The sequence below is a fragment of the Schistocerca nitens genome, chromosome 1, assembly GCF_023898315.1.
Source record: "Schistocerca nitens isolate TAMUIC-IGC-003100 chromosome 1, iqSchNite1.1, whole genome shotgun sequence".
Classification (NCBI taxonomy): Eukaryota; Metazoa; Arthropoda; class Insecta; order Orthoptera; family Acrididae; genus Schistocerca; species Schistocerca nitens.
In genome coordinates this window covers 789,692,241-789,708,483 of record NC_064614.1, presented here as the reverse complement: position 1 = coordinate 789,708,483, position 16,243 = coordinate 789,692,241, and the positions used below count along the sequence as shown (strand labels likewise).

Sequence of the window (16,243 nt, the reverse complement as noted above, 5' to 3'; positions counted from 1 at the left end):
AATGACATTCACATTGATAAAACAGGCAGCCAGAAAGCAAATTTTAATGCACACAATTCTTGCAGACAGCCTCTGATTGAAACTAGAGATACTCAAAAGTTGGCAGGAAAATTAGATTTATCCAGTTGTAATTCAGCCAGTGCACAAAATCAGTTATCACTAATGCATCAGAATATCAAAGGACTAAGGGGTAAGCTTAATGAGTTGCTTACTTGTGTTGAAGAATTAGAGTTGAGCAAACCAGTTGATATAATCTGCCTCTCGGGACATCATGTGACCACTAGTATAGAAATGTTAAATGTTAGAGGATTCGAGTTAGCTTCTTATTTTTGTAGAGAAAATATGGAGAAAGGAGTAGTTACCATATTTGTTAGAAACTGTTTTGATTTCAAGAATATTGATATTAATAAATTTTGCCCAGAGCAGCACTTAGAAGTTTGTGCAACAGAAGTAGTATTTCAAAGTCCTTTATAATAGTAGGCATATACAGATCACCTTCAGGAAATTTTAACCTTTTCATAAAAAATCTGGAAGCCTCCACCTTTGAAAATTGTTTTCCCCTAAAGGTAACTCAAATCAAACAGAAGTCAAAAAATAAACTGTGGATTACACAAGGAATAAAGATATTATGTAGGACAAAAAGGAGACTGTATGTACTATCTAGGAACAGCTCTGATGTTAGAATTGTAATGTATTACAAAGACTACTGCAAAATATGAAGCAAGTAATCCAGAAATCGAAGCAGCTTTATTATGAGAAAAAGATAATTACACCAGGTAAAAAAATAAAAACTGTGTGGAATATTGTTAAGACAGAGAGATGTGGGGCCATAAAGGAAGAGGAACAGATAGCTCTAAAAATAAATGAGACTTTGGCAACAAGTACATGTAGTGTTGTATACCTCTTGAACAATTACTTCATTTCTGTTACTGAGAGCTTGGGATTATCAGATTCAGTGAACAGTGCTATGGAGTATCTGAGACCAGTCTTTAAAAATAGTGCCAGTAAAATGGAAATGACACTCTCATCTACCAAAGAAGTAGCATCCATCGTAAAATCCTTAAAATCTAAGTATTCCAGTGGGTATGACAACATATCAACAAAGTTAATCAAAGAGTGCTCATGTGACTTGAGTTCTATCTTAAGTTATTTGTGTAATCAATCCTTATCAGGGGAACATTTCCAGACTGGCTAAAATATGCTGAAGTTAAGCCTCTTTACAAGAAGGGGGATAAAGAGATACCATCAAACTATCGATCAATTTCACTTTTGCCGGCTTTTTCAAAAATATTTGAAAATGTTGTGTTCAAACGTCTCCTTAAGCATCTAACTGCAAATAATATATTGTCCAAGTCACAGTTTGGATTTGTGAAGGGTTCTAATACAGAGAAAGCTATTTACACTTTCAGTGAGAATGTACTTAATTCATTAGATAATAAATTAGAGGCCACTGGCATTTTCTGTGAGCTGTCAAAAGCCTTTGACCGTGTGAACCACAGCATTCTCTTAAGTAAATTAGAAATTATGGTGTCACCGGCAATGCTGTGAAATGGTTTGAGTCTTGTCTATCTAACAGGAAACAAAGGGTGTTGTTACAAAATACATTTGCAGTAAGCAATCAGTCTTCATCTGACGCGGAATTAATTACATGTGGTGTTCCTCAAGGTTCCATTGTGGGTCCATTGCTTTTTCTTGTGTAGATTAATGACCTCTCATCTGTTACAATGCCAGATGCTAAGTTTGTTTTGTTTGCAGATGATACAAACATTGCAATAAGTGGCAAGTCAAGTACAGATTTAGAAAAAACTGCTAATCAAATTTTCACTGGCATAAGTGGTTGAAAGCTAATTCACTGTCATTAAACTTTGAGAAGACCCACTATATGCAGTTCAGAACCTGTAAGAGATTTCCTTCCAGCATGTGTGTAACATATGAAGACATACAGATCAAAGAGGTTGACAGTGTTAAATTTCTGGGATTACAACTTGATGATAAATTCAGTTGGGAAGGGTATACCACAGAATTGCTTAAGCGCCTAAACAAGTCTGTATTTGCCATGAGAATGATGTCAGATGTAGGAGATATAAATATAAAAAATCTTTCATACTTTTCTTACTTTCATTCTATTATGTCATATGGAATCATATTCTGGGGCAACTCATCAAACCGAGCAAAAGTTTTTAGTTTGGAAAAGCATGTGATAAGAATCATTTGTGGTGTAAATACAAGAACATCTTGTAAAAACCTGTTCAAGGAACTTTGTATTCTAACCACTGCTTCTCAGTATATTTATTCCTTAATGAACTTTGTTGCAAGTAATACATCTCTATTTCCAACCAACAGCTCAATACTTTGTATCAATACTAAGAATAAGAACAATCTACATAAAGACCTAAAATCACTTACCTTGGTCCATAAAGGGGTCCAATATTCAGGAACACACACTTTCAATAAATTGCCAGCAACCATTTAAAACTTGGTTTCAGATAAAGCACAGTTTATACAGAGTTTAAAAGACTTTTTGACAGGCAACTCCTTCTATTCTGTAGATGAATGTCTTAACAGAGATTAAGTTTTGACAACACTTGGTCACAGCGGTCAAGATTAGATATTATGTGTATGATAAATTTGTTAATAGTGCATAACAGTGTTTCATTCTGATGGTGTGTTAATTCTGTAAATATTAGCTGTTCCATTTTACTGCATTGTATTAACCTATTTTGACTATCTCCTGACAAATGATCAGGTTAGTAAGTATTATATGTTTTATGTTTTTATGTTATACTTTCTGACATGTTCCACACCCACAAGAACCATCTCATTTTTTGAGTCTATGAAATGAAAACTGAATCTAATCTAATCTATGGTATCTGGCATCTTAATTGCCACACAGTGATTACAGTAGGTCTTCTACAAAACATATACAGTTACATACTACAAACACAGAATTGGAAATACAATCCTTTTCATTGGTCGGCTTTGAAAGAAATCTTTTGCATGTTGTGGATGCAAATTGTTTCGTAACACTGCATCTACTAGATTCCAAACTGGTTTGTTGCGTGTACTCTCCCCTAATGGTCCCAAGAATTAACACCAACTATTATTCTTGCCATGTTCATGTCCATTGCATTTCGTTAGAGCCTCACGTCACCAGTAGGGCTAGCAATGTTCTTTGCAAATAAGTAGTGCTATGGAATCTAGTAGATACAGTAATGCGAAACAATTTGCATCCATGATGTGCAAAAAGCTTCTTTAAAAGCTGACCAGTGAAAACTATTGTACTTCCATTTCTTTGTTCATAATGCATAACTGCAAATACTTTGTAGAAGATGCACTGTAATCGCTGTATGATGATTAAGATGCTAGATACCATACCGCACAGACTAATTTTAGCAAATAATAAGCCTCTACCTAGAATTGAACCCTTCACCTCCTGCACGCTAACCCAAAACGCCATCCACTAACCCTACTGCATGGCACTGCTCTACTAGCTGACAGTGGTGGTTACCGTACATGTGATTACAGTGTTGCCAGTTGCCAATCTTTAACGTCCATTTACTGCCCGAAATATGAGCAAGATGAAATTTCATGATAGACTTTTTTTTTCGCCAGTATGTGACAAATCGTGCTGCGAAGGCTGAGTGAGTGTAGAAATTTTTCTTCGCCCTGTATAGAGAGAGAATTGTGCTTAAACTTTTTATCATATAAATTAGTAGACTTACTCTTCTTGTCCAAAAAACACACACACCTATTCTTCTAACACTAAATATATGACATTTAAAAATTATGTTTCAGGGAGATCAAGCAAAGCCTGTTGTCTCTTTCATTGCTGGTCTAACTGCCCCACCAGGGCGAAGAATGGGCCATGCTGGTGCTATTATTTCTGGTGGGAAAGGGGGGGCCCAGGATAAAATTAATGCCCTTCAAAAGGTAAAACTAATTATGTAATGTGTTTAACTTCCATGGTGTTGGAGTGAATTATTTCTATTGATGGTTCATTTTAGTCTTTTTTAAATGCTTGTTGTAGAATTAAATATTCATCATGGTATTTTTTAAATATAAGTAATTAAATTGGTGTCTTATTTCAAGGATTTGTACTTTTTAGAAGATATGAAGATTTAGACTTTTTCTGTATCCTTACAGGGAATCAGTGGAAAGTTGACGTTAATTTCAAAACAAACTGGATGTATAATTGTATAATATCTCAAACAGTAGTAACTGAGTTGTAATATAACATGGTTAATCACAGTCTGTATAAAGATATCAAACTGTGGAAAATCCAGGATGGAATGTAACAATATTATGAAAAGGAAAGTTGCTACTCGCCATTTAGTGAAGATGCTGAGTAGCAGATTAGCACAACAAAAAGACTGTCACAAACAAATCTTTGGGACAGTAAAGCCTTCGTCAAAAATAGACACACACTCACACACAAATGCAACTCTCACACATGACTGCAGTCTCATGTAACCGAAACCACATATTATGAGCAGCAGCACCTGTGCATGATGGGAATGGCGACTGGGTGGGGGTAAGGAGGAGGTTGGGATGGGGTGGGAGGGAGAGTATGGCAGGGGAGGCAGACAATGAAGTGATATAGGTTAGACAGAGGTCGGGGAGGGGGGGGGGGGAGGGAAGGAGAAGTATCGGAAAAGGAGAGAAGTAAAAAGACTAGGTGTGATAATGGAATGACAGCTGTGTTGTGCTGGAATGGGAACAGAGAAGGGGCTGGATGGGTGAGAAAAATGACTAACGAAGATTGTGGCAGGGGGGGGATTGGGAACGTAGGATGTATTGCAGGGAGAGTGCCCATCTGTGCAATTCAGAAAACCTGGAGTTGGTAGGAAGGATCCATATGGCACAAGCTGTGAAGCAGTCTTTGAAATGAACGATGTCATGTTTGGCAGCGTGTTATTTCCTGGCCACAGTTTGTCGGTGGCCATTCATGCGGACAGAAAGCTTGTTGGTTGCCATGCCCTCATATAATTCAGCTCAGTGGTTGCAGCTCAGCATGTAGATCAAGCGACTGGTTTCACAGGTAGCCCTCTCTTTGATCGGATAGGTGATGTTTGTGACCAGACTGGAGTAGCTAATGGTGGAAGGATTTACGGGACAGATCTTGCTTCTAGATGTATTACAGGGGTATGAGCCATGAGATAAGGGGTTGGAAGCAGGGATTGTGTAAGGATGGATGAGTATATTGTGTAGGTTCGGTGGAATGACAGAATACCACTGTGGGAGGGGTGGAAAGGATAGTGGGCAGGACGTTTCTCATTTCAGGGCACAATGAGAGGTAGTTGAAACCCGGGCGGTGAATGTAATTCGGTCGCTCCAGTCCTGGATGGTACTGAATTATGAGGGGAATGCTCCTCTGTGGCCAGACGATGGGACTTTGGGAGGTGGTAGGGTACTGGAAAGATAAGACATGGGGGATTTGTTTTTATACCAGGTTGGGAGGATATTTACGGTCTGTGAAGGCTTCGGTGAGACCCTGCTCGTCACTGCAGATGCGATGACCACGGGTGGCTACGCTGTATGGGAGGGACTTCGTGGTATGGAATGAGTGGCAGCTGTCGAAGTGGAGGTATTGCTGGTGGTTAATAGGTTTGATATGGACGGAGGTACTGATGTAACCATCTTTGAGGTGGAGGTCAACATCTAGGAAGGGGGCTTCCTGGGTTGAGTAGAACCAGGTGAAGCAAATGGGGGGAGAAGTTTTTGAGGTTCTGAAGGAATGTGAATAAGGTGACCTCACCGTCAATCCATATCGCAAAGATGTCAACAATGAATCTGAACCAGGTGAGGTTTAGGATTCTGGGTTTTTAGGAAGGATCCCTCTAGATGGCCCATGAATAGGTTGACATAGAATGGTGCCATATGGATGCCCGTAGCCGTACCCCATATTTGTTTGTGGGTAATGCCTTCAAAGGAGAGGTAATTGTGGGCACAGATATAGTTGGCCATGGTGACTAGGAAAGAGGTTGTTGGTTTGGAATCCGTCAGGCGTTGGGAAAGGTAATGTTCAATAGCGGTAAGGGCATGGGCTTTAAGAATCTTAGTGTAAAGGGAAGTGGCATCAATAGTAACGAGTAGGGCACCCAGTGTTAAAGGGAGAGTCAGTGGAGGAAATGGTTCGTACCTTTTATACAGGAGAGTAGGTTCCGAGTAGTAGGTTGAAGGTGTTGGTCTATGAGAGCAGACGTTCTCTCAGTGGGGGCACAGTAACTGGCCATAACGGGGCATCCTGGGTTGTTAGGTTTATGGACTTTATGTAGAAGGTAGGAGTGCGGAGAGTGGTAGGGGTGAGTAAAGAGATGGACTCCAGGGAGAGGTTCTGGGATGGGCAGAAGGATTTGAGTAATGACTGGAGATCCTTCTGGCATGGGGTCACTGTGGCATGGTTTGTAGGTGGAAGTATGTGACAGCTCGCGGAGTCCTTCTGCCAGGTAATCCTTGCGATTCAAAACAGCAGCTGTGGAGGCTATGTCTGCTGGTAGGATTATAAGTTTGGGATCAGGTTTTAGATGGTGGATTGTGGTTGTTTCTGCAAATGTAAGATTAGTTTGCATGTTGAGGGATTTTGGGAATGATGGTGAGGCAAGGTATGAGGATAAGAAATTCTAGAAAGTTAACAGGGGTGATTTGGGGGCAGAAGGGGTGGATCACGGTTGGATAGAGGAGTGAACTGACTTAGCAGGGTTAAGTCTGATTGGTAGGATTGGTGGCGAAAAAGTGTTTCCACTTTAGGGACTGCGAGGAGGAGATAAGATCTTTAACAAGTCCAGCATGATTGAATTTGGGAGTGGGGCAAAAGGTGGGGCCTTTGGAAAGGACTGATATTTCTGTGGGGCTAAGGCTTCTGGAGGAAAACTTGATGACTATGTTATGGGTCTGTTTAGATTCTGTGTGGTGGTGGGAGGGAGTTTTGGAAGATGGGGTAAGTGTAGGAGGTCTGCGAGACAGGGTTTGTCAGTTGTGAGGGGATGTGGGGGATGTTTTGAGTTTGTTGTAGAGATAGTGGACAGTGGTACTCCAAGGGGAGTAGGATGTGAGCACGATGGAGAGCTTTTTGAAGTGGTATTGTGCATATTGCTCAAGTTCTGCAGGGTAAGAGTTTCAGTGTGTGTTATGGGTTCCATGAATTTGGGATTGCACAACAGGAGAATTCTGCAGATGGAGAGCAGGTACTGCAAGGAGGTTTGGGCTTGGTTGATATGGTTTCGCAGTACTGTGTTGGTGAGGGCTAAGGATTGGCAGAATCTGAACAGGTAGAGGTCATTGTGCAAGGAGGGATGGCAGCCAGATGTGGCTAATTTGAGGGTAAGGCCATTTGGGGTGATTCCATGAGCCAAGCAACAATGCAGGAACAATATGTGGGACAGATATGGCTAGGGATAAGGAAACTTTTCTTTATTGACACAGAAGGAAGGAGCAAGGATCGATGGTGGTGGAAAAAATGCAAGAAATTATGTAAATAACATAGAATTATGTCCAAAAAATTTCGCAAAAATACATCCAAAAGAAAGATCTATATAGCTTTATTGTGTACAGACTCATACTCGTTTTTATTAGTCTTTAAGGTTTTGTTATGTGACCTTCTACAGAGAAAACCCAATTTTACGCTTTTCAAGGGACTTCAAAAAATGGTGTAAAACACAGGAAAATGTAAAATGTGGGAAATACCTTTTAAACTGTAAAAGTTACATGTAGGATACCCCCTTGCACTTATATTATGTAATAAAAACTGCTGATGTAACTGAAACTGATAACTGTCTTTGTAGTAGGAACGTTTGACTCAATTTCATATGTCATAATTGAGGTTTTTGAAAGCCTGCAGCAGTGATTTATTATTTAAATAATGAAATACTGCACTAGTTATGTATTTTTTCATGCTTAGCAGGACGCGTTTCGAGTATTCTTTCTCGTTTTCAAGTGGAAATATGTAAATAAGTATTTTGTGTGGTGTTTGAATATGTGTTATTCTGCGTCTCTTGCACTGTAGTTGTCTTTTTGAGGTTATCAGGTACTGTGCCTCATAAGTTATGTAGAAAACCACACAGACACACGCCAACTATCAATCATATTGTTTGTTTGTGTAATATCACAAAAAATACGTAAATACTGCACTTCACAACAGGAATAAATTCTCGAAACACATTTTGCTCAGCAATGTTAAAATATGTAACCGGTGCTGTTTTCGAATTGAGCAATGCAAAGTGAATGACAGTGTCACCTAATGCTCCAAGTGGCCATAAGCTGAAACATGCTAAATATGGTTCGACAAAGGTGTCATGATGATCACAACAATCACGAAACTGTGTTTGCACTATAGAGACAGTTTGGAAATGGTTGTGATTGGTCATGATATCTTCATTCGAACGAACCTAGTTACCCCCATCAGCCACCATGAAAAGTAGAGTTTGGCAGTGATCGGAGATATAGCACGAATTGTTGCAACTTTTACATGTTTACTGGTTCAAATCTTCTGAGTAGTGTCCTGGTGTCAGGTAGCTTAACCACGTAATATTTGTAAACATTACTGGACAGCCAACATCATGCCTGCATCATTTTTTCCTCCACAAACATTTTTTCGTAATGCATAAGTTTTGGGGAAAATTATAAATGTGTTGACGCAAAATCAGGTGCAATTTAACATTGTGGCCATTGAAAATTTGACGGGACCAATCAAAAATGTCATGAACGGTGGGAAAACGATAATTACGGCAACGTAAAAGTGGGGTTATACTGTATTAAAGGTATTTCATACTATCTAGTTCTAAATATGGAAAGAAAGAAGCAGAAGAGCAAGCTGAAACTAATCAGTTACATTCTCATGAAGAAAACTGTATTCACTAATGAAACTATTAATTTGCACTGTCCTCAACCTGGAAGCTGATTTGCACACCACACCACTTTACTTGGTGCGGTCCTATTAGAGATGGTATGTCCTCACTTTCTTCTGACCTTCAGACTCATTTATCCAGCCAGTTATGAGAGACCTACAGTTCAGCATTGATTCAAAACCGCAGTGCAGCTTGGCATTTTTTGCTGCAACATATACTGCTGAAGGTAAAAAAGTGATAAGTGAAAGTAAAAATATCCCACTACCGACTAGACATTGAGTGTGAATTACGTGCATTGCAGCTAAAAGTTGTTTCTCTGTATTACATTCTCTTGAGCATAACAGGTCAGGTTTGTAGTCTACACAGGATGATAAACCACTATCCGCAGCTTTCATTTTCCTGGTTCTAGGCCACCTCCCCCTTTTCCTCCCCTCCCCTCCCATCCCCTCCCCTTCCCTCCACTCCATTATTAATTCTTAACGATTTTTGTAAAAGCATTTATTTACTACTGTGAGCCATCTCCATGTCTCTCAATATGTGCACCTCAGTGCCATGATTACTTTGATGTGATCGGTTTTACTACTTGTTCAAACTGTGGATTATTGTTTAATTTTAATCAGAATTTCGAAAAGGATAGTTGCTACTCACCATACAGCAGAGGTGCTGATAGACACAATAAAAAGACTATTACAAAATGAGCTTTTGGCCAACAAGACCTTTAAAACACACACACACACACACACACACACACACACACACACACACACACAGAGTCTCAGGCAGCTGAAGCCAAACTATGAGAGATGCACATGATGGGAGAGGCAACCGGGCAGCAGTAAGGAGGGGGGTGTGAGGTGTAGCAGGGCAGGAGTGGACGGTAAAGTGCTGCTAGTGGGAGCATGCAGGGATGAGGTGGAGAGAGGATAGGGCAGCTAGGTGTGGTTGGTAGGTTAGATGGAGTTGTTTGTTTAATTATAAAGTATTTCTTAATAACCTCAATTTGTCATATTGCAACAGCCACCATCTTTAGTGCTGGCAACTTCCTCCACATGCTGATACTCAAGCCAGTGCTCACACAATCACTTCTCTGCCTGGGGAAACACCACCAATCTCCTGTCATTGATCATGTGCTTGATAGTGACCGCATGGATACCAAAGTTGGCCTAAGTGAATACCCTCACCTGAGCCCCTTAGCTGAGCCAATACTTACAACTCAAAGTTTCTTATAACTTTAGGGGCTGACATGTTGGCAGACTATACATTTTGTTAACGTCATCCAAACTTCAGCATTATTCTGTAGAACCTCATTTCAAAAGCTTATGTTCTCTTCTTGACTGAACTACTTATCATCCACATTTCAGTTCTGTATGAGTTTACATTACAGATAAATTAATTATGAAAATGTTGCCTAACACAAAATTTAAATTATTTTGGACATGGTTTGTTGTTTTGCAGTCCAAATAGTAAGAATCATCTATTACTTAATTGTCTAATTTCCTAATCCAATCACCTACTTTAATTAGACCGTGTTCCATTATCTTGGTTTTATTCCTGTTGATATTCACCTTATTTCCTTTGGAGACAGTATCCATTGCATTCAGCTACTTCTCTGAATCCTTTGCTGCCTCTGACAGAATTGCAATGTCATTGGAAAACTTCAGAGGTTTTATTTTTCTCTCTGAACTTTAACACCTCCTAGGTTGCCTTTACTAATTGAATAACTTTGGAGACAGGCTGCAACTGTTTCTCATCCTTTCTCAACAATTTTTTCTCTCCCACACCCTCAACTCTTGTAATTGCAGTTTGGTTTCTATACAAGCTGTAGATAACCTTTCACTATCTATATTTTATCTTAGAATTTCAAAGCAAGTATTACAGTCAACGTTGTCAAAAACCTAAACAAAAGTTGTGAACATAGTTTGAGAATTCTTCGGTCTATCTTCAAAGTCAAATCCTAGAGCCAGTATTGTTCCTACATTTCTGAGGAACCCAAGCTGATCTCACCAGAGTTCAGCTTTTAGCAGTTTTCTCATTCTTCTGTAAATAATTCATGTCAGTATTTTCCAACCTTGACTTATGAAATTGATGGTTCAATAATATTCACAGATAACATCTGCTTTCTTTGATATCAGAATTATAATATTCTTCTTGAAGTATGAGGGTATTTTGCCTGTCTCATATCTCAGGTAGAATAATTTTGTTATGACTAGCTTTCGTAAGAATCTAAAGTTTCCTGATGGAATGCTGTTTCGGCTTAGATCTTTCAGTGCTCTAGCAAATTATTGTCGCAATAGCATACCCATATCTAATCTTCATCTTCTGCAATATTGACTTCAAGTTTTTACCCCTTGTCTAGTCCTCCTCTATATTTCTTCCATCTTTCAGTATTTCATTCATTGCTTAGCACTGGCTTGCTATCTGAACTTAATACATGCAACTATAGCTGCTTCCCTTATCTCCAAATGTGTTTTTAATTTTGCTGTATACTGCATCTACCTTTCCCACTCTTGTGCATTCTTCTAAGCCTTACATTCCTCATATAGCAGTTCCTGTGTAGCCATTTCGCACTTTCTGTCCGTCTGATTTTTTAGATACTTTATTGTCTTGTGTTTGCTTAACTTGCTGCATTGTTGTGTTTTTTTCTCCTTTCAGTTAGATTCAATATCTCATGTGTCATACTACCACCACCACCACAACCACTACTACTCGTATTTTTAGCTATTTGATCCTATGCTGCTTTCACTATTTACGGTAATCTCTCATAGCTTCCCATTTGTTTTCTTTTGCTGTCCTTACCCATGTTTGTCAGTCGTTGCCTTTTGCTTCCTTTGAAACTCTCAACTACTTTTGGTTTTTTCAACTTATCTAGGTCCCATCTCCTTAATTTTTTTACCTTTCTGAAATTTGTTCAATTTTAATGTGCAATTTGAAACCAATAAATTGTGTCCCAAGTCCACTTCTGTCCCTGTAAATATTCTGCAGTTTAAAATACAGTTTTCGGAATCTCTGTCTCACCATTATACAGTGTGATTTAGTTGCCCCTACCACTGGGTTTTATGCAACCCACAAGATTTTCATTTTCTCTCACTCGCTATATGCAAACTATTAACCCTACAGAAAAAATGAAATGTTTTTGCTAGAGGCAGTAGTTCCCGAATTATTCAAGGAAAAGGTAGAAAAGTGACCATCACATGTGTTTTTCTTGAATAACACGAAAACTGTGGCCTCCACTAAAACATATCCAACTACATTAAATTTCCTACGAAAAGTTCCTGTTCATTTTTTCTGCAGGACTAATAGTTTGCGTGTAGCAAATGATAGAATATGAAAATCTCTGCCACTGGAGCTTGTTGAGTATCTCTGTAATGCTGCTAACCCACTAAACTGTTCTGTGATGAAATGTTCTCTCCCCCCCCCCCCCCCTCCATAATTGGATCTCTCTCTCTCTCTCTCTCTCTCTCTCTCTCTCTCTCTCTCTCACACACACACACACACACACACACACACACACACGTCCCTCCCCCTCCTGTTATTTCAACTTCTAGGTATTTTCCAATTGTTGCAGTTTCTAGTATTTTTTTTTTTTACCAATAACAGAATCAAACAGTAATGGATAACTGTGGCTATTTATCACATAATGTTTAGTTCATTTACATTCAGGGGTCAGCCTTCGCTGTACCTTTTATTGATCCTGTGCAGGTCACCCAACATTTCACTACAGTCTTGTAATATTGCAGTGCTCCTACAAAAAAACTTTTATTCACAAAATCATTCATATATTGTAAACAGTAATGGCCTTGGTATACTCTAGAAGTTACTGCTACATCTGTTGATTTCATCCCATTATGAATAATGTATTTAGTTCTGCCTTGTAAAAAGTTCTGAACCTAATCATAAATCGTGTCCGATACTCGATGACATGTAGAACTGTATTAAATGCTTCCAGAAGTCAAGGAACACAGTGCTAACCTGGGTGCCTGTCTGTGGTGCTCTGGATTTCAAAGATGAACAACGCTGTTTGTTGCAAGATCTCTGATTACGGAATTAATGTTGATTTCTATCGAGAGGATTTTTGTTCTCCAAAATGTCAATGCAGGAGCACAGACCGTGCTCCATAACTCTACATCAGACTGATGTCAATGATAAAGGCCTGTAATTACATGGATTAGTTGTGACAATCCCTCTTGAAAACAAGAATGACCTTTGCTATTTTCAATTGCTTGGTACCTTTCTTTGTTCCATCAACCTATGATATAATACTACTAGAAGGAGAATGAATTGTTTCACATAATCTCTGTAGAATCTCGCAGGTATTTCGTCTGGTCCAGATGCCTTTCCACTGTCGAGCAGCGTTAGTTGATTCCATGATTATTTATCTCAATATCTGCCATTTCAGTGTTTGTATGATGTTTTAAAGGAGGTGCCCTATCACAATCTTCTGCAGTGAAACATTGTCAGTATACTGAATTCAGTATTTTAGCCTTCTCTCTTATCATCTTCCATTTTGGTACCATTATTTCTTCAGTCTGATTACTTTCTTTTGTCAGATCATTGTACATATCTCCATATAGCCGAGATGCTGAGTCACTGCAACTCAGCATCTCCGCCATATGGTGAGTAGCAACTATCCTTCTCATTATATTGTTACATTCCGTCTTGGATTTTCCATTGTTTCATTGTAGCAATATGTCTGTCTTAAAAGGTAAGTAATTGTTTTTAATTCCCGAATGTATCTGACCTTCTGAAGCAAAGATTTATTTCCAAAAAGGAAAACTGTAGGAATGAGATAATTGTAAACAAAACTTTTGTTTACAGCTGTGAACCCACGTGTTAAAATGGGTAGGAGAGTCCGTATTTCTCTTTAATCTTTTCTTGGTGTGGATTCTGAAGATGAAAACTTAGCCTAGGGACTTTATTTATGTTAAATATAGATTTCATAGCAGTTTTGTTATAAACTACACCTTTTTTTTCAGGCTGGAGTGGTGGTGACAAGGAGCCCAGCCCAAATGGGAAATGAACTCATGAAGGAAATGAGGAAACGTGGCGTAGCTTGAGAATGTTATTCAACCTTTTACTAATTAATATTGCAGAGCTTTATTAAAGTGAATGTGTATATACACGATTTCTCCCCTATAAAATATTTATATGTGAAAAGACATAGATGCATCGATTTTTATGTGTGAAATGTACTGATAAATACGAATGAGTCTTGAGATACGTCATGAATATTTCATGTTTTCTTGGAATTAGTGAGAGATTTGTTGTACAGCTTTTGCTGTCCTTTTTGTTATTCCTCTGTAAGTACTTGTTGAAGACTGTGTACAGGTGTTGAAAATACATTTTTGTCTATATTATGAGAATAAACCAGGACCATTGTATTTTCTGTGGTCTTATTTGGCACAGTTTATATGTAAGCTGTTGTTAGGAAAAGAATACTTGTAGACTGACATATCAGCTCAAAACTAAATTTTATTGATTGCACAATCAATGAAATAACAATTACATCCATTTCCTTCTACTTGAAAAAGCAGAGTACATGTGTTACCTTTCCTGAATGAGAAATGTGATGTCTATATCCAAACTTCCATTTTCATCTCAAGTTGTATTTAAAGCTTATTAATATAGTAAATCCTCAGCCCAATACTTTGCCCACTTAGTAAGGTGAAATATATTTGTTGTATTCAAATTAAAAGTTTTCATTTAGTGTAAGTCAGTATTTTATGGGTACAAGACTATATAAATGAAAGTCAAGATGGAAAGTAAAATAAAAACCATCAGATTTTATAAGTACTCAACAGATTTTGTTAGCTTTACTGCTCATACATCGTTAACGAAGAACGCAACGGATTTTTTAGCTTTACTGTTCATACACCATTAATGTTTTCATCATACTGAACACAATGTTAATGATTTTCTGGTGGAGATGGATAATGTTTTATCTAGAGTCACTTTCTAGACTTGTTATTTCTTATACTTGTCCAGCTCAAATAATGTCATCTTACAGTTGCTTTAAAATGAAAAAGGTTACAAAGCAGAGAGAAGTTATTTTAGGTTGGAAGGGGCAGAGAAATGTGATCAGTGTTTTCAGCAGTAAGTCGCTTCCTAAGTGGAAAATGCCAATCAGCAGTTTGTTTGGTAATCGACATCATTGCAGCAACTCGATTACCACTGCTGGATAAAGGTTACTGCTGCTACTGAATGACATCTAGCCATCTCATTGGTTGTCACCACTTTGTTTTCCTGTGTCTTAGTATCCATCAAATAACTGTTTTAGTAGATGTAAACATGCCTACTGAAGTAAACTGAAAGTTCTGTGATCTGACATAGCATCCAAATTACCAATGAGATCACCCCACCACTGGGTGCCAAAATGTAGTGAATCCTTCAAAGTTTTCTGTAATATCACATAAAATGCATATCATCAATGAAAGGTCCCCACACTGGATGGAAAAATGCAGTGAACTAAAAATTCTTATATCTGACATGAAATGAAGATTACTAATGAGAATGCCCCATCCTGGAAGCCAATAAAGATATCATTAACAAAATGAAATCAAACAGCAAAATGTTATGAGATTAAGGGATTGATGTATGCATGGAATAGATTAATTAGAGGATAAAAACATTGTTTGCTTTTGTTACAGTACTTTTTATACCAAAAAATTACAAATCTCAGGGCTGATTTGACTAGGTGTGGACATGACTCAGTTATTCAGCAGAAGGAGGGGGGGGGGGATGAATCACCTTACCTTCATTGTCATTTGTGATGAGTAGCAGGCACCAGGTTGGTACAGCGCATTGCTTTGGAACTGTGCAGTGTGAGTCGGCTACCCTCTTCAGGTTCCACAGCTTTGCAGCCCCACATTGACAGGTCACCATGGGTTTTGTAGCCAACACAGCTTTGTTACGGTGTTGAAGATGGATGTTGTGCAACGATATTGTAATTCTCAATTGAGGGCTTCATTTCAAAGCACATGTCTGTAAGGATTTGTCCATTTAACATAGAACAGGAAAAGAAAAAGTCACAAAGTGATGATGAACATTCAGATGGGAGTAAGGATCAGACTCAAGTCAGCAGACTAAGTAGGTGATGTGTGGCATAAGCTCCATGTCCTCTTGCTTTAGCACTATTTTGCCAACTGCCATTCACCTCTCATCAGTCTTCTTAGCTAACAGACTCCTCGAATTTTTCATCCTCTCAGTGTTATCATTAGCAGACAAAATTTGCAATGCCAGCCAATGACTGATCGCCATTACATAACCATGCCTCCCAGAGCAGGGTGGAAATTTTCTATCTTAGTTGGGCTGGTGTGTGACCTGGGAACTGGCGTCTTTCTCACATGTTCAGTGTTGAGGCTGTTCCTGGCATTTGTCGCACATTGTTTGGATGCTTTTTCGCA

At 38.6% G+C, this 16,243-nt stretch overlaps 1 protein-coding gene across 1 annotated transcript in view; it reads left to right on the top strand.

Annotated features, from left to right (window-relative positions):
* LOC126262224 (succinate--CoA ligase [ADP/GDP-forming] subunit alpha, mitochondrial-like) overlaps window positions 1-14,221 on the top strand; it is an 82,335-nt gene extending 68,114 nt beyond the window's left edge. The window contains exons 6-7 of the mRNA XM_049958675.1: window positions 3,796-3,930; window positions 13,817-14,221. Of these exons, the coding sequence (XP_049814632.1) occupies window positions 3,796-3,930; window positions 13,817-13,897 (216 nt within the window). The 3' untranslated portion in view covers window positions 13,898-14,221. The remainder of the gene's footprint in view (window positions 1-3,795; window positions 3,931-13,816) is intronic.
* Window positions 14,222-16,243: the final 2,022 nt, after the last annotated feature.